General features: G+C 36.6%; 1 protein-coding gene across 3 annotated transcripts in view; it reads left to right on the top strand.

The window, feature by feature from the left end:
- Window positions 1-20068, top strand: part of PARD3B (par-3 family cell polarity regulator beta) — a 1047303-nt gene that overhangs the window by 664242 nt on the left and 362993 nt on the right. For 2 of the 3 annotated variants that reach the window (XM_059168301.1, XM_059168303.1), the window contains exon 16: window positions 18814-18858. The exons of the other annotated variant lie outside the window; for it this stretch is intronic. In XM_059168301.1, the coding sequence (XP_059024284.1) occupies window positions 18814-18858 (45 nt within the window). The remainder of the gene's footprint in view (window positions 1-18813; window positions 18859-20068) is intronic. 3 annotated transcript variants of the gene reach the window in all.

Raw genomic sequence — 20068 nt, 5'->3', positions numbered from 1 at the left:
CGGCTCCCTTCTTAGGACGCACAAGTGCTGAACAAATGCAAGATGGTTGGGACGGACAGACAGTGCTAGAGCAATCAGGCTGTAATCTCAGAAACCCATTGATCTCCGTGATTAATTTGGCTGATCTTACTAAGTAGGCGCGGCCCCCTTTTTCTTACATCAAAAGTTTGAATAGTTGAATTAAAGTACAAACAAATAATTAAAGGATAAATGAATGAATGTGCAAATAAATGGTTTGGGTAGCAACATAGAAGAGGTGTAAGGCTATTTCCAGAGAGTGCCCAATGTAACACTCTACCCTCACAGTTACTCGTCCAAACGAGTTTTGTTCATTTGAAAGTGATTGCAGAAGGTTCGGAGAAATGAACAGGTTTAACGGAAGAGTCAAAGTCAGGAACTATAGAAGGGCCAAGGGCTTTAAATTCATTCCATAAAAAAGTGTGAAAGCAGTTGTTTAAAACTTGAAGAAAAGGGCTATGTGCTTTATTTCCTAATTGGAGGAATCTATGAATAAATTAGGCAATCACTTGACATAATTGATTTAGATCATGTGAATTCACTTGTGCTGCCTGAGAGGGTTAATTAGATCGATTGTTTGCGGCCCTTTTTTGTCTTCTGCCACTTAGTTCTCTTCCCTTTGTATTCCTCTTTATCTTTCTTCTGTTGTTTTTTAAAATTCCATCTCAAGAAGTATATATATTTTATGTATATTTAACTTTAATGTATAAAAAGTTTTTCCTTTTGTTTATAGAATGAGAAAAGTTGGAGATAAATATTTTTGCAACAAGTCTGTATGCTTAGTTATTAATCCCACTTTCATTTTCCATAAATCTTTGTGCAGAGGACTCGTGTAGTTTGAGCATAAACCTAGGGCCATGGGAATTATATTCAAAACATGCTCGAACTGCTTGCTTTTACCTGCAGCAACATGAAATTGAATTACTTTACTACAGAGCTATTGGATTGCATGTGAGTTGTGACAAATATTGTATAAGCTGAATATTCAGAGATTTTGCTCACCTTGGGTCACACAGTCTTAGTTGTCATGGCAAATATCCTTAAGTGATAAGAAAAAACCCTAAATCAAAGAATACGACTCAAAATAAATTGAAGATATTCTACATAGTTTAAATGCTTGGTACAGACTCACCCATTAGAGCTTCATAATTTATGTACATTTTTATCCACAAAGCAATTTTTGTATTTAGGTTTAATCAAAGAATGTATTAATACAAGTGCAATCTACTCTAGCTTAGTATGCTAAGACAAACGAGGGCCTTTAAAAAGCCCTATGTTCAAAAAAAAAAAATAAAATAAATAAAATAAAATAAATTTTAAAAAAAGCCCTATGTTCATGTAACCTGATTTGTATAATGTCCAACAGTGATAGATGTGTAAGTTAACTCCTAAATGGGCTAAATTAACTAACCCTTTAAATATATAATCTGTATTCCTTTATAAAAAGTACTTTCAGTGCTTATCCATGCCCAGACCATATTTTAGAAATGTTGTTATATAGAAAATGAGGTCACAAGGTCATCAAGGACAAGAATTTCGAAAGACAGCTCAGTCTAATCATCTACCCCACTGGAAGAACTGATGAGATGCTTCCTTATTAATGGATTGGAAATATCTATAAAAGAAGGTGATAATTTTGACCAGGTATTCAATATATCATTACCATGTACTTTTCTAAGCATGTTTTAGAAGCATATTTTATCTTGAAGATAAAATGCTGGTATGGAAGAGAAGTACTTGAAGAAGCCTATTTGAGTGACAAGTGAAAATATTTTTTCTTAGGTCGGAGAAGACATTAGCTATGGATAACATAGGTAACACCGAGAGACGATCCTACAAGTTCACTTTGGATTACACCGTTCCCTTTTAAATTCACATCCTGAAATGTTAATTAATTTAGAACCTCCACGTTCTTAAAATAGGATTAAGAGACACACTTTAATAATCACTCCCTATTATCCACATATTCTTTGTTGTTCACGAGAATAAAGGAATAATTATAAAATACTTGACAAAGAATATCTTTCAAATATGAAGAGTTCTTCTTAGTAGTTATTAGAAAATATTTCAGTACAAAATTGGAAAAATGTATGCTCAGTTCACCAAAGAAAGAAATTCAGTTGGCTAGGGTAAAAGCAATAGACTCAACAATAGCAATAGACACAAGTCAGTAAAACAATTGAGACAATGTATTGGCACACACTGGCAGAGGTTGAAACATACATGTCTCAGAATCACAGTATGTGTTTGTTGGCTTTTTAAATTGATGTTCCTTTACTGCAAGGCAGTGGAGTAATTGTATAAGGCACCACCATAAGGAATCTTAGCACTATTTTTATCTTTTATCAATAATTCTATTTTGAAGAATTATCCTACAAAAAAAATCAAAGATTTAATCAAGATTTAAGTTTAAGGATTTTTCACTATGGTGAACTTAATTTCTGAGCAGTTAGAGGGTTTTGTGAAATTATAGGCTACTGATCTAATAGACAAGATAGACTATTAGGCAGCCAATAAAAATCTTGAGACTATTTAATGACATGAAAAATGTTAATGATAAAGCATCAGTTGAGAACAGTATTCAGATATGTTACTGTATAAGTGTGTGTATATATATAAATGATGTAGAAGAAACATATCCATTTATAAATGGATACCCATTTATAAACATATCCATTTATAAATAATAGAAGGAAATGCAGCAAAATATTAACATTGGTTTTTCTCTTAGAGGTAGTTGCAAGGATAATTTTTATTTTTATATATCCCTGCACTTTTTAAATCCTCTAACACAAATATGTATCACATCTATAATTAGATTAAAGTCAATTGGCAGCAATAAGATAATTTTAAAGTAGAATTAAAAATCAGGTAATTCTGTTCATGGTAGAAAGAATTGGAGATATTTAACTCTGAAAGGAAAGGAGTGTAGATTATATTGGCTGATTTCCTAATATTGAGGACTATCACGTGGAAGACCAAATAAGAATATTTACGGGCAGGATGATATTTGCGTTACCAGATTTCAGGTCAATACAGAACTTTACTCTTCACCAGCTGAAATGGTATTAAACAGGAGCACGTTCCACTGCACTGCTCAGATAACCATACCAATGGTAGTATAATACACAGGAGTTTGTTGGTCATATGTAACATGAAATCCAAATAGGGCCAATTCAGTGGCTCAGGGGAGTCATCAAAGACCTACGCTCCTTTCTTTTTCCCATCTGCCATTCTCGATTTTTCTGGCTTTTGTCTTCATGTTTGTTATGTCAGTGTCCAGTGCTGTCTTCAACGATCGTGTCCATGTTCCAGGCAAAGAGAAAAAAAGATGGGGAAGAGCCGAGGGTAATAGTGCAATGCCAACATTCTCCCTTCATATCAGGAAATCCAGCATTGTGCGAGGAGCGCTGCCCAGCAAGCTTCCATTTTGATCTCACTGACCAGGAAAATGAGTTTGTTGGTGGTTTCTGGTGGCACTGGGTCACCCAGCCAGTAGTGCCATAGCTCCCCTGTGAGGAGGTGAGCTTCTGGTCACTGCTAGCATTTTAGAAGTGCAGAGAGAGCCTTGTATGCATTGGGCAGAATTTTTGAGTTCTTTTATATCCTTATCTTCAGAGACCATTATTCCAATCCCATTTTGATTGAAATGTATAATCCATAGAAAAGCAGGAAGAAAGAAAGACCCAATTCCCTATCCATGGTCAAGGTCAAGCTTGAGTAATTATATTTAGGTTGGAGCAGGGCAAAGAGTCAGAATTGTTAAGGGCAGTGATGATACCATTTCAAACCAGAGAATTAGCGAAGGCACAACATTTAGGAAGGAGATAACCCAGATGGAACAACAATAGAATATTATTTTTCTTCTTCTTAACAACCTAAAGAAGTAGTTTTAAATTTATATTTTCATATCCTGAGTTACTAAGACAATTTCTGTGGCTGAAGCAAGCAAGGATATTTTTCCCCCCTGTTAGTTGCTAAAGGCACAGGGTCTAGAGCCTATGAGTTTTACCAGAACCTACCAAAGTATCCAAGACACGAAAAAACTATTGGCTCTGAGGTATGAAAATAAAGCCAGAAATTTGAAATTAATAAGTGTTTGAATATCCCTAAAGTATAACTCCATGCTGATTTTACTAATTGTTACATTTATAATTCATAAAAACATTATTACATTTGAAAACAGTTATTTTGGGATTTTTATTCCAAGTCATAAGAATTTCTAGGTATTCACAAAGATTCCTAAAAAAAAAATCAGTAAATATCTATTAAATGAGTAATTTATACCCAAATAATTTAACTTTTCCAAATGTCTTTTGGAGTTTTACAGCAAAAAGTGTATTTATTAGAAGAATCAGGGAGCAAGGGGAGGAGGGACAGGAGGTAGGGTGGGAAGATGGACTTCCCCTTCCTTCTTCCGCAGTCTCTGAGGCCTCCAAAGAAACCCCTGGTCTAAGAAAAAGAGATTAAAAATTTGCTGCCTTTGAAGTCGCTTTGGACTCTGGGTCTATCAGCTTTCTATTGTTCCTATTCGTATTTTCTATTATCTCAACCTTGTTCAAGATTCTTAATATACCTCAACACCTTCCCAAAAGATAGTGGATATTTAGTATGTATGTGTAATCATCTGTTCTGCAAAAGGAGCCTGATTAAAATGAGCTGATCTAATAGATCAGTATAAAACACCATCAGTTCACTAGAGTGTGAGAGTGTGTGCAGACCTTTGTGCAGCCCATTGAAGGGAAAGGTGGTGTTCTCTGGGTTGGAGAGACAGCCCATAAACCTCCAAAGCTAATATCCTCTAATAAACAATGAATCTGGATGACAACTTTTCAAAATCTATTACATACTAGTAGCCCTGGTTTTGCACAGTTTGCATATTAAACAGATGATAGTCAATTCTGGGCAGAAATATAGACAGTATTATATATTTCAATTCATGCCAGAAGAGAAATCTTTTGATAGCACTTATTGGAGCCAAGAACAGAAGCAGCTCAGCAATCCCCAGCCAGAAATCAGGTGCCAAAATTAATACATGCAAGAATAAAATGGGCTGCTGTCTTAGTGTAAAGTCCATAAGCTCTAGGAGAAACACGCATATAAATCCTGAGTAGCTCGGGTTATGAGAGCTGGAGGGTTACAGTTCAGTTCCCGGCTGGCCAGTTAACTTTACACGAAGAAACAATGTTGGAGTGATGGGAAAGTATTTTCTGCCCAGCTGGCTCTCTCACAAGCATGTGCAGAAGTGCCAGGAAGAGAGCAGGGATGGTGGTGTTCAGTAATGTAAGCCCTGCACATGACTTGGATATAGCAGGCTTACTTGTCAAACGTGTGGGTGACACACAGCTCCGCAGTCTGCTAATGCATTGGATGACAGAATAGGGATTCAGGAAGATCTCAACAGGGAGAACTGATGAGCAGCAATTCAGAAGATTAAAATTAATAGGGATAAATGTAAATTCCTGTACTTGGGTTTAAAAAAAAAAAAAAAATCACATCTGCCTCCTGCCTTACTCCCATCCAGCTCATTTTCCACACTGCAGTCTGGGTGATCTCTTTAAAACACAAATCCGATCATGTCACTTCCTTGCTAAAAAGCCCTTAACAGCATCCCATTGCCTTGAGGTTAAAGATAAAAGTCATTAATGTGGTTTTGGGTTCCTCCATCACTGACCCCATTCTTTCCACTTCACCTGGTCTCCCACGCCCCTCCCTCTCACACGGAATGCTCCAGCTCTATGGAAGACCTTTGGGGTCCATGTATGGGATCTGCTTGGGAGTTTCTGTGTTTCCTCTGTCCAAACATCATCTTCACACTTCCCCATACATCTTCAGGTCTCTACTTAAAGGCCTCAGAAAGACCCAATCCGTAAACTAGGGTTAGTCTCTTCATTACCTATTTTTGAGGTCCCCTAATCATGCTTCAATTCAACAAATATGTAGCCAGTGCCTGCAATGTCCTAGGCACTGTCCTAGACCCTGGGGACAAAATGGTGAACCAAACAAGCCCAGGTCTGCATAGATCTTATGTTCTAGTGGAGAAGATATCAGGCAGGAGCAGCAGAATGAAGACATAGCAATGGAGAGCTAGAGCTGGAAGCCCTACGTAGGTTAAGGTGTCTGAGAGGTCCCCTCTTTGAGGATGTGATGAATATGGAGATGTGAATGAAGGAAGCCATGAGCTCTGTGGCTATCTGGGAGAATGGCACTGCAGTCACGGGGAAGAACATGCCCCGGAGCTCTAAAGAGGGACGTGCACAGCATGTTTGGGAAACTGCAGAGAGGCCAGAATGAGCGGAGTAGGCTGAGCAAGGGGAGAGCAATGAGGTTGGAAAGTCCCCAGGGATCAGCTGAGGCAGTGAGTAAAGGCGATCATGAGTTTTTAGATTTCCTTCTCAATGGGATCACAAGCTCCTGGGAGGCTCTGAGCCTGGGACAGTTGTAACAAGATTTTTGTTGTGTTTATTATTTTTAAAGGATCCCATTAGCTTCTGTGTGGAAAATAGATTACAGGGAGTAATTGCAGAATCTCAAAGATCAGCCAGGGGTTATTAGATCTGTCAGGGTGAAAGCTGAAGGTAGCTTTGAGGGAGAAGATTTGTTAATACCTCTCACTGTATTTGTGATAAGTTGTGTGATAGAAACGTGGCCGGTTCAGGGCTCAGACTGTCTTGTTCACTTCCCGGTCCCAGGGCCTAGCATGATGTTTGGCACAGAGGTCTTGTCTCTCCATAGATCTTTGTGGGACAAAGACCTGGCTTAACAGCAGTTAATACAAAAAACACTTCAGGGTGTAAGTTGATAGTAGCCCACTTTGCCTATCCAAAAGTTACTCCGGTCTTAGGTTGCATTAAAAAGCCAGGGGTTGGTGGGGGAGTGAGGTGAACAGGGGAGATATGAGTCCCAGGGCACTCCATGCTGCTTCTACTATTTCAAGACTATTGACTTGATCTAACACCATTTCCCCCCCTATCTTTTTAGTTACGAATCCCTCAGTCAAATACCACACACTAGATTCTGATTCTGAGGTTCTCTCTGCTAACTTCATTCCTATGTTCAAGCAATAAATTCTCTATGATGTCACTTGGATTTATCTCTTTTTTTTTTCCCCTTCCCACTGCTCTGACATCATCTGAACAAGAGTCCACACCTCTCCTTGGTAACAATTTCCAGGTGTATGAGTTTCAAAACAACTTAGAACAACTCTGTCTTCTGAGAGCATCAACAACCATTTTTAAGAGATATCATGTGCTCTCTTGTGTAGTTTGTTATGAAATTCTACTTCAGCAGTAGTGGTGACTAGTGAAATATATTCTACTTGATGGTATAACCATTAGCAAGATCTTACCTCTTTGACTCCCATCCTAGAAGGAATTTGTGCTTTGAAATCAGGAAATCTTCAGATTCCCACTGCCCCGCTTGCTAACTTTATGACAAAACCCTACTGAGCCGCAGTTCCCTCCTCTTTAAAGTGAAGATAATAATGCCCAACTCACAGAGCATTTGTAAGCCTTAATAGATAACATGTGTTAAAATGCCTAGCATGATTTCTGACTCATGTAATACATTTGGTTCCTTCCGCCATATCCCCATTAAGGATAGAATCACTTTGTGGGAATAGTGAATATTATAGGTGAAATTATAGGTGTGTTGTTTGGCTGGTTAATAGTGAAAATAATTGTTTATTATGTGATTCACAGAAAAGCCTCTGCCCCCTTTTTCTTGGTGATAATAGAAATATTTACCAAGGGCCTAAGAAACATGAGCATTTTTATGGTGTGAGTAGTAGAAATAATCCATCCCTGATAGGTCCCAAGAATTCACAGATAGGTTTCCTAAAAACGAACTCACACAGGTCGTCTTTTCCCTGTCACAGATTTTAAAAAAGAGAGACTCCATACAACTAATCTCTGAGGACCTTGGGAATCTGTAATGGTTTATCATGTGAAGATGAACAAAATCTTATCTTTCCCTTTATTGAAGTTGCCCACAAATCAACATGAAACAGAGTAGAAAATGGTACATTTGTTTGGAGGAAAAGCTGAAGTATCTCATGGGGGAGAAAGAAATGGAGAGAATAGTCTACAAAGAAGAGATTATGGGGTGAGCTGGGCCCACGAGAAGTAAGTGTATTTATACACGTGAAGCAACTCCAACTGAGGTAAAGGCAGATGAGAATCACTCTTATGTGACCTTGATAAAAGGTAAATAGAGGAAAGTAGAGTTCAAATGTTGAAGAAAGGGTGAGAAGATTAAATTACTTGCTCTGCAGTTTGAATTTACTGAAGGTTTTGGGGTAGGTTAGAAAAATAATGAAAATGATACTTAGCACAGGTCAATCTGGGTATGGTAAATAAATAGTGTAGACTTGGGGAGATGGCGGTAGGTCAAGAACAAATTGGAGGCAGTTGCCAAAGTTCAGCCATGGAATGGTTAAAGCCTGGGGTCCAGCAGCAAGGACTCTTGGAAGGAAGACTCCTGACAGTTGCTCATAATGATAGCATGTGTACTGGACAGGGAGTAGTCCTGAGTTTAGACATGGTTTTCTTTCAGTCTACAGCTGCATTTTCCTTATGGTTATAATGCCAAAAAATATTTTTTTAATCCTATTTTCAGCATTGATTACATGGTATCCCTTTCTGGGAGAAAAGTGGGTAATGAGACGTCCAAAGAATATTGCTCTTGGTCACTGATCACATTCTCAGCTCCGAGTCTCCCTGGTGCATTCTAGATGATAGTTAACCAACTTCTCTGTGATTGAGGAAACTGGTTTCAAAAAGGACAAAGATGTTTCAATTAAAAAAATAATTAGAACTATTTTTGTACAAATCCCAGAGAAATTAAGCAATACTATACCATGGAGCAAAGCTAGATAGTTAGAGTGTGTAGAGTACCAGAGAAGAGAGATTTGCACAGAGAGTGAACTCCAGGTATATTTAAAGCTTCTGTCGTAAGTATTACACAGAGTACTGATCAGAGTACTTATGTGAGAAAACAACCAAAGCTGGGAAAATAACTCCCCAAAATATCCAGGAAGTAGTATCCAGTTTTTGTGCATGACAAAAATAGTACCTGTTCCCTCCAACAAGATTGGAAAAATCTTAAAATCTATAAGACATTGGATAGGGTGTGCATAAGGGCAATGCCTCTGCAGTAGGGTATTCTCAGCCTAGAGTAAAGGCTATTCTGGTCCTTCTTAGAAAATCTTAAAAACAAACTCCAAAAGGATAAACTCTTTCCAAGTGATTCAACTATATCCCAAAGATATAAAAAAATACTCAAAGGAATATAAAAATGCCAAGACCCCAACAAGGTAAAATTTGTGGATCTAGTATCCAATAAAAGATTATCATGCATACAAAGAACTATAGAAATATGACACGTAATGAGAAAAACCAATCATTAAAACCAGAACTGATGCATATGTTAGAAGTTGCAGACAAGCACATTAAAAAATTATTGTGATTGTATTCCATGAATTCAAAAACCTGGAGGAAAGTTGAATATGTTAGAGGTATGGAAGATATTAAAAAATCATCTGGAAACAAAATGTTTAACATCCAAGATGAAAAATACAGTGGAAAGAATTAGCAGCAGATTAGGCATTGCAGAAAACAAAGGCACAGCAATAGTAAAACAGAAAAGACACACAGAAATGAACAGTGTACTGAGGGACAACTTTAAGGTGGCCTGAGGTACACGTAATTGGAGCCCCAGATGATAAAAAAGGGAGACCAAAGAAAAATATATGAAGAAATAATTGCCAAATTTTTTCTAAGTTTAATGAAAGCTAAGAACCCAAATCCAAGAATAAGTCTCAAAAATGCTGAAAGGATTCAGGTCATACAACATATATTCTCACTATGGTGGAATTAAAATTTCAAAAGTAGAACCCTGGGAAATCTATAAATATTTGAATCAAGAAAAAAAACTAAGAGAAAACATAGAAGGTATTTGAATTGAATGAAAATGAAAACACTGTGTATCAGTTTGTGCAACAATAAAAAAAGTTGTGGGAAGCCCCTGAAAGGACAATTTACAGACCTGAATTATTAGAAACTGGAGAAAAAAATCTCAAATCAATGACCTCAGTTTTCACTTTAAGATAATAGAAAGAATAGAGTGAATTCAACCCAAACTAAGCTTAAGAAAGGATATCATAAAAGAGTAAAAATCAATGAGGTGGAAAAAAATTTTTGAGAAAATGAGTGAAATCCAGGTCCAGTTTTTGAAGAAGGTCAAGAAAAAGGGTGCCTTTTTACCAAGACTAATCGGGATAAAATAAGACACATGAACATTATCAGGATTGAGAGAAGGGACATCATTACGGATTCTACAGATAATAAAAGAATATTAAAGCACTTTATGAACAACATACTTGACAACTAAGATGAAATGAAATTTCAAATTACTTGAGGGAGACAAACTGTCCAATTCATGCAAGAAGAAATAGACTGAATAGCCCTATAGCTATTTAAAAAATTGAATTATATTTAAATAATTTCCTACAAAGAAATCTTTAGGTCTAGATGGTTTTCCTGGTGCATTGTACTAAGGAGGGGATATATGAATTCTACAGAAACACTTCCAGATAAATGCAGAGGAGGGAATATTGCCCCAATTCATTCTATGAAGCTGGTGTTACTGTAATATACCAGACAAGGACATTAGAAACCAACAAAAACAAAAAACAAAAATGAAAACCAAACAAAACAAAAAACCCCTTTAACTTGATATCCTTCATGAATTGATACAAAATTATGTTATAGAATTGAGCAAATTGAAACCAACTATGTATAAAAAAGATCATGTTCAAGTGGGGTTTATTTTAGGAATGCAAGTTTGGCCTAACATTTGAAATCCGTGTGAGTCACATAGAAAGAGACTAAAACACAAATGTATGATTACATCAGTAGGTACAAAAAAAGGTATTTGAAAGAATCCAATATTTAATGAAAGAAAAAAATTAAAGAATATTGTTTGGAAACGAACTTGTGGTAGAATTATGAAGGAAAAGAAAATGATAAAATGCAAATTCAGGATTGTGGTTACTTTTGAATAAGGAGGAAAGGGAATAAGATTGGAATGAAGCACACATGTGTTTCAAAGGTAAAATAATATTCATAAATCCAGTAGCTGAAACACAGTATCTGTTTTATTGTCTTTTATATCTCCCACATAAGTTATGGATACTTTAATGCAATATTTAATAAAAGCAATTTTTATGCTAGTGGGGGTTTTTGTTTCTGAAATCCTCATGTAACAGAAAGACGTCTGTTTGCTCTGTTTGCTGTTTTAGAAACTCATCACATTTGTGTATTGAAAAGAGTATCCTCTGTACCAAGCATTTTGGATTTTTTGGAAGTGTAACGGGATGTTTTCCATAAACAGAATGAACTGCATGTTTAAATGTCACTACCATGTGAAGAACAGCAGTGAGATTAGTGCCAGCAAGCCATAAACTACAGAAGCACTAAACCCCAGTGGTCAGTTCCATATAACTCATTGATTAGAGAAGGACACTAGGATATGACTATTCTACCAATTCTATTTTTTTCTGCAGTTCACCACTTTAAATATATGTGAGTTGATATTTACACCAAACAGTTCTACTGTGTTCTGTTCTTTCTCTAGACCTATGCTGGAATTGGACTCAGTAACTTTTTCCTACTCCTTCCTTGCCAGGATCGAGTCTGCAAATTACACCACAGGAATTTTCCTGGGTTTGTAGACACGTGTGTTTCAACATTCATATAACCATATACAGAACACACTAAACATATGCCCCACTCATTAGCCTAGAGCCCGATGGTAAAGGGACATATTCAAATTGCTGCTTTCTTTACTCCTCCGTATTCTGCATCCATTCACTCAACAAACATGAATAAGAAGTGCTAAGCATGATTCGAAGGTAACAAGGAAAAACAAGACATAAACCTTCCTTAAAGTTTTCATATTTTAATGTACAACAGATCCATATACAAATAATTGAAAAATTTACAAATGATGTTCCCTAAGCTCAGCCTCGGAAGATCACTTGGAGAAGATGACATTTAAATGGAATCTAAAGGCATATGTGCAGAGCGGGAGAATGAATGAATTTTCATGATGATTCAGAAGGAATTTGATGTGCTATTTGTATATCGTGCAGATGCATGAAGCTGCGTAGCCTGTTCAGAAATATACTTCTGTGCAGAGAAATGCAAAGAACCTAGCAAAGATGGTGGTATTTAAAAGGTGATCAGAATCATCTTTTGTGAGCCCTGCTCCTGCTCGATTTCATGATGAGTTTTTGCCATGCTCTGAGTTGCCCCATGCTGGAAGTAAGGGGCAGTGTCCACATTTTACAAATGAGTTCAGTAAGCTTGAAAAAGACTAAGTAATTAATCCATAGCCACATATGTAATTAGTGTCACAGTCCAGGTCCCTTTGACATCAAAGCTTGATCTCTTCAACTCTTTTCATGCTACTCCCTATCCATGACTAAAAATGATGCCCCAGGTGCTAAAAGTTGTCAAAGACACTAATTGGTTTAAACATTCAGCCCCCTAAAACCTTTATTTACTTTTGTGGATCATCATGTCTGTCTGTCTAACCTACTGTATTCCTAAAGCTTATTCCTCTTCCTATATTATACTATTATTACTTTATTATAGTAGTTATTGCATTGTATCGATGTATTATTTGTCTCTCCTTATTAAACCCCAGCATCAAGTATTTGATTTTCTTTAGAAAGACTGTATTTATTGCATAGATTCAAAACAAATGACTTAATCAATTTATGAAGGAATGATTTTGTTTTTCCGATATTCTTTAATGAGTTCAAGACAATATTATAAAGAACATAGAGAGAGTGTTAGATTTTCCTAACTTTAGATTTAAGATCTCCTAAGATTCATGGAGAAAGGGAGTTCAGAAGAGATCCCTGAAAAGTTGTGAACTTGTGAAGAGATGGGTAACTATGAGGGAGTGGGTCCCTCATTTTTATCTCATGATACTGTAACTGAGGGATGCCCTATAATATCAGAAGAAAACTTCCACTGTTGAGTTCCAGTTAGCTTATCATCAAAGCTGTGCTTTAGGGGAAGCTTGCTAAGAGAAATGGTGAGATAAAAATTTATATCATCATCTTACATTAATTCCCTAACTCTCTTTTCAGCAAAAGCCTTGATTTGTTTCCTTAGTTTTGCGGGGTTTGTTTGTTTGTTTCAAGAGACGGAAGAATTTTTCCACATTTAAGAATTAATAGTGCTGAAAACTCAAAAAGTCTCCCCGAGGAGAAGCAGGATCCCAAATGCTCATTGACATAAGAAAACACTATAAATTAATGCCGTAAGAGCTCATGGTTACTAAGAAGAGAACTTAATTTACAACTTGAAACAAGTTCGTATTTCTTAGAAATTCTGGAAATCAATCAGTGGTACAGAAATTGATTTACTAAAAGAGAAGAAAATTGATTGGCAACTACACCAAAATTTTTTTTTTTTTTTTTAAGTTCTGAAGGGACATCACTTGAAAACAAGTTTATCAACCATCGAGGAATTACTTGGTATTTAGTTTCCTAGCAAACTATCCAAAGAGAAGTATTTATGGCCTCATTAGAAGATAGATTTTTATTGTACCAAACATCACCTTCAAAACTGCAATCTCTATTATGTCAAAGGCATGGAAGTAGAAATTAGATGAAACAGAACTCTGTATGTAAAAGGCAAGCATTGCATCATATTTAAGAGTACTGCTTTGCACCACAGTATCTCAGTAGGAAGTAGTGGGAATCTGAACACATTTGCATATTCCCATTCATGACATAGTGTTGGCATTCTCAAAAAGAGTAACTGTAGCTGATGGCAGTTTTTATCTGAAGAGATTTGTACATGTTAGCAGTATACTGTCTTCTGTCAGCTTAAGTAGAGCATATGGGGCCCATTAACTTACCAAATCTGCCACTGTTCTGCAAATTTTTATTAAGCAAGTGCAGCCCCTAATAGTCACTTATGTTATAGAATGTGTATCAAATGCTATCAATAAGCAAGAGAATTGTTTTCCCCCAGCGAGAATGCATTTGAAGTGTATGAGAAAGCTTGACAAAAGAATAAAATATTCTAAGTGATCGCTGTACTAGTATAAATGTATCCTACTGGGAATCCAATGTATGTATTATAAGCACTTTAATGTTTGCTGCTAATAAGCTCTCAGAGTGCCATCTTTTTCACAGATTTTTCTCCCCATATTTTCTGAGTTTATGGTTTCTCTCAATTCTAACAATGATCCTGGTTGAGATTAAATCAAAAGACACTGCGTGTTTATCCACAGTTTTAAAAAAGTTGGTCTAAGTTTTGAGCAATTCTAATTAGCTTTAAAAGACTACAGCAAAGACAGCTAGAAACAGAGGCCATGAGGCTGCTCTGTTTTCCCAAGGAAGTCTTCCTGAACGAGAGGATGCACCAGGGAATTAACAAACATCCAAACCCAAGAGTGTCCTCCTTATAAAGCACTTTACAAGAATTAAATCAGTGTCCATCAATCTTGAGTTGAAGGCCAAGAAGCATGAGCTTAGTACAGAAATCCCATTATCCAAATAAATTCAGAGATAAGAAGAGCAAGCCCCAGTGCTCTCTAAGTATTTAATAACAGTTACACTAAAAATGTCCATGAATTTCATCTTCAGAAGGTTTCCACATTTCACCGATAATGCTTTGATTCCTGTAATATCCCTTTAAGTAATCAAGAGCAAGTAGTACCTGTCCTTGGATAAAACTGAAGGATAAGAAAAGGAATATAATAGGCTCTGGAAACTTGAACAAGAAAAAAGAAAAGAAACACAAAAGAAAAGGAAAAAAATGAACAAACAAAAAAGAATCCGTCATCAGAACCAGAGCAAGAAACTTTGAGTCTTGATCCATCAGCACTCTCTAACTAGATGCATTTGGTGCCTCACCATTTTAGAACGGAAGACCTTTACAACACCCATTCCACTCATTTTTCAATCTCTTATAAATAAGGTTTTAGTCTGAAATGACACACCTGTCATATTCCTACTGCTACTATTCCAATCGCTGTGCTATCCAAATATTATGCAGTGAAATGAGTAGACTTAAGCTCCAGTCCCAAGAGATACACCTTAGAGTAGCTCAAAGGTAATCTGAGTTATAAAGGAAGTTGAGTATTAATTATAACACTTGTCATTTTTTAAAAAACTGGTGGTAGTGTGTATAATTTTACCTCATTTTCTCATTTGCTACTCTTATTTAAATCACTTCCCAGCACTAAGCATGTGCATAAAGGATGATTGTTCCCAATTTAACCTTTAAATAAAGTGTATTCTATTAAATAAGTCATTACAGTCCCTTCTCTTTTCCATTATGTTTATTCATTTATCTTCTGTCCTAAAGATAGACATCTGTGTCACTGAATATTTTGGAGAAAGACCCCTAATTTTTATGCCTATCAGCCATTTGGATTTTCTATACTGTTTTTTGAAATAGTGCTCTAAAGAATTTCAGATTGTCAATTAAAATAATGATAAGTATTCCCACTTAGAATAATAGAGAGTGTGCAGTCAAAAAGTTAAGGAAGTACCATGGTTAACCTAATATGGTTGAGGAATTTGCAATACTTAAATTGGCTTAGATTTAATGGGATAGCTTATGTCTGTCAAAGAAAAAAGACAAATGCAAAATAATAAAATCTTTGTATGAATCCCTTTTCCAGAATAACTGCACATAATAAGAACATATAGTCTGAAAACCGTATTTCCTTTGCCTTTCTTCCACTACAAGATGAACTAGGAGACAGGTGAGCTGAGAGGTTAACCCTGCTGTGGGCGTTGGGTTATCCGTGAGAGAACAATTTCAAAATTCCTGCCCGAAGGCATTGTATTCTCTCAAGTGTTTTCCCCCTCTGTTCCTCTGTAATCCCAGGAAGTGAAACCATAAACACCACCACCATCATCAAATGCACAACCTTTACCACTCTCACAGTTTTTATGTGTCGAAAGTTTTCATTTATTGAGAAATCTGTACCTGGCCCACAGTGCTCGATGCTTTCGTCTATTTTTGTCATTTTCTCCCACATCTCTTCATGGGGTGTTTTTATCTAAACCTTTTACACAGGGAAACTAAGGTTGAAAACAACTTAGTAACTTGCCTGGAAAAGCTGACATTCAACTCATATCTATCTCGTTATTAGCTGGCATGTTATTCTTCCTTTCTATATAGGTCCCGCTTAATAATGATGATAGTAGTCTGTATTTATTAAGCACTTACTAAATGATCTTCTAAGTACTTTGCATAAACTTACACATGTAATCTTCACTACAGGCCTATGGAAGAAGCAATATTATCCTCATTTTATATATGATGGTATTGGGGCTCAGGGAGTTCAAATAAATTGCATATGACTAGTAAGTTTCCAAGTTGAAATTTTAACTCAGATGATTTCTCACTTGTGAAGTGGGGGAGAATATTTTAGCTAAAACCCATTAGAATGCTAAATTTCCAAACATATTAAACAAAATTATAGCTAACACTTGATTTTTATCACCACAGAAAGATTTCTATTAATAACATATATTCAAATAAAAAGGATAATAGTTTTCTAACATGTAAGTTTTTGTCAAGTGTTTTCTTCTATTCATGCAACTGATTGATTCAAAGAATATATAACTGATTCTTCTATGACTTATCACCAGTATAATGGAGTGGTTAAGAGTGCAACATTTAAGTTCTCAATCCTCCACATTGGAGGCATACTTCAATTTCTTTATCTGTGAAGTAAAGATAATAAGAGTATCCATCTTTATAGTCATCATGAAGATTAAGTGAATTATTAGCCCTAAAGTACATAGGACAGAACCTACACATTACAAGTGCTGTATAAGTATTAGCCACTAGTGTTACTATTTTTAAATCATCATCGTTTTCTACAACTTTTTTATTTGTACTATAGATTCTACTGTACATTTTTTTTAGACCTGAAAAAGCCAGAATTTGGCCCACAATTGGAGAACTGATGAGTATGGACTGACATATCCAACTGGAAATATGAAGAAAAGTCTGATAAGATTTTTAAGAAGTTAATAAAATACTAGGAGAATCACAGACAAGTAGTGTTGTTGTCTAGAAAATAAATAGTGGAACGATCTGTGTATAATAACCGGGTTGGTGAAATACGACCGAATGGTGCAGGCAAAGGAAGGAGGGACATACTCCTCTGAGGCCTCTAGTGTTAGGCAAAATGGAGGGGGTCTTCTTTGTCAGCAGAGTTCACTTCTCATTGCTCAATCCTTGAGCACCAGGTTTTTATAGACCAACATAGCCAGCGGCACATAGCAAATAATGGACAACTACTGTTGTATATTGAAGTGATAACCCGTGCAGAGAGCTTAAGGATTAAGAACCCCACATCTCTATTTTTGAGAGATGTTGGATAATAGCTTTCATATAGTGTCATTGTGGAATATTGGTATCGGCACCATTCCAGCCTCCTAAAATGAGCTGAGAAGTATTCCCTCCTCTGAATTTACTGAAAGCATTTCTGAGGATTGGTGTGATTTCTTCCTTAAATGTGTGGTAGAACCAGTGAAGCCTTCTGGGCCTAGAGTTTGGTGTGTGTGTGGGGTGGGGTGGGGGCAGTTTTAACTACAAATTCATTAAAAACAACAACAAGAAAAACTATAGGGCCATTCAGATGTTCTATTTCTTCCTACATAACCTTTGGTGACTTGTGACTTTCAAAAATTTGCATATTTCATCAGAGCCATGTTAATCTAGGGTTGATTTTTTTTTTTCCCCCACTACCAAAGCAGGGTTCTTTGTCTTCTTTCCCATGGCCCTGAATTATGAATCTTTACTCTGGCTATTAGGATGAGGCACTATTCCCAGCCCTGTGTGAACTTCATTCACTCTTCCCATTATACTTTTGGGTAGTTCTTGCCCAGGTCTTAGGCAGTTTCTTCACGTGTGTGTGATAATCAGTATATTCAGCTAAATACGGAGATCTTCAGCAGATCTCAGCAAGAGTTCTGAGTAAGTCTTTCTTCTCCGGTTCTCCGCCTGCAACTGGCATCTGCCTTATCTTCCCTGGACACCCAGGTCCATGTGCTCAGGCTGGGGCATCAGAAGGTTCTGCTCTGTTTCCCTCGCTATACCACAATCTGGAAACTTTCTCCAGGCAACGAACTGGAGCAGTTACAGGATTTACCTCACTCGCTTCATCTCTGCTGCCTAATGTCTAATCCCTGGATTGCCACTGCTTCCTGTTTTATGTATTTAATTTTTTTTCAAGAGAGATTGTAAATCTGTTCCCTTTTACTCCAGATATAGAAGTCTAGTTCTTGAGTATTGAATATACAGACACACACACATATATATATGACACTCAAAAAATTTTATTATATATTACACATCTCCAGGCCCATGAGTTTACTTTCTCCTTTCGCACTCATGAAAACAATAACCTAATTAACAGAGCTGAAAGTACTGAAAATTAAAAGAAAATAAAATTATATTCAGAGACAATCTAAGGTGTGTGTATAATAAATATATGAATATTATATATATATATATATATATAGAGAGAGAGAGAGAGAGAGAGAGAGAGAGATGTATCTTCATAGTTGCCTTTTAAATATCTACCAAAAGATATGAGGTGCCCAGGTAGGCCAGGGAACAGTTTTTCTTTTCAAATTTTTTCCAGTAGAAGATTTAACTTCTTATGAATTTATTTCAATTTATTGTTCAAAAAATGGCTGATTTACAAGCAGGCCTGATCCTTGTCTCTTTTATTTCTTCTCAGTGTCAGATGAAAGCAAAGTCCACTCATTGGCTGCTCACAAATCGGGTAAGAAACTCCTTGTAACTGACTTTATATTCTCCTTCCTGGAAATTGCTGGCTGTGTTCGAGTAGCAGTTGGAACCTATTTCCATCCACTAGTCACTGAAAGGCTTGCTAATTAATACATGAGATGTCTCTGACTTCCACAAAGATGAATTATTGCTTGGCTGTGTGTGTAGTGGCATAATGTATGCTGACTCAAAATCTTTGAGAGGAAAGGATAAAGGTTTCCAAAAACTAATAATTATAAAACCGAAAATCTTAAACCTGCTTGCCAGCTGAACACTTAAAACAACAAGAAGGAAGAATTATAAGGAAAATCCAAGAAAGTTTGAAACTCTTTCCCATGATGACTTTCACATTACAGTGGCAGAACAAAGAGCTCCAGAACAAATCTGGTCATTTCTCCTCAAAAAAGGAATAGTTTTTTTGCTTGTCATCAAAGAAGATCACACCCAAGATGGCCATTTTATCTTTCTTTAGACTGAGGAATGAGCTCCCTCATTCCTACAGGTTCTCTGGAGAGTCCGCAAGGATTTCTGTGAGTTTCCTGGGTCTTTCTCTGTTATGTGGGAGATTCCTTCCAGTCGAAAATCCAAGCTTTTTCTTCACTGCCAAGTGGTTTTTCTTCTCCCCCCTTGTCCTTCATTGTTGTTTGTTTTTGTTTGTTTGTTTGTTTTCCCGCATTCGTTGAAAACACTTAGAGCTACCAAGTTTGCAAATACTACAGTGATCCCTTTCCTCTAAGGGTGTATTATTTGGGGAAGAGTATCCATATTACTCTCAGGTTTGCCACTCCAAATAACAGAAGAGTTACAATTTGACATCCCCCTGTTTCTGAAACAAAGGAAGTCCTTCCAGTCACCAAGTGTCTCCTGTGTTTATGTGCTACTTATGTTTCCAGCAGTAAGTGGCCTTGATGCCTCATTACTTCCATCATGTTCCAAGGCAAGATTATGATTTTTTTTTTTCTTTTCCTCTTTTTCCAGATTCTCTTGTGAGAACAGCAGGGAAGGGCTGGTTCACAACTCTTAGATTTTTTTTTTTCTTTTCTGCTTCTCCTAATAAAGAGCCTAAGAGGTTAGATCCCCGTGAAGGAAAAGATTTCTCTTTTCTCTGAGAGTGCTAAACTGCAGTGTTGCTTTCCCCCATCATCCTTGTCCTTTCAATTCTCCAATACTGGAAATATTTTGGGGAGCCTGAAAAGGAAGTTCTC

The sequence above is a fragment of the Mustela lutreola genome, chromosome 3 (assembly GCF_030435805.1).
Source record: "Mustela lutreola isolate mMusLut2 chromosome 3, mMusLut2.pri, whole genome shotgun sequence".
NCBI classification, from domain to species: domain Eukaryota; kingdom Metazoa; phylum Chordata; class Mammalia; order Carnivora; family Mustelidae; genus Mustela; species Mustela lutreola.
The sequence above is the reverse complement of the archived record's forward strand: the minus strand, read 5'-3'. Positions and strand labels throughout refer to the sequence as shown.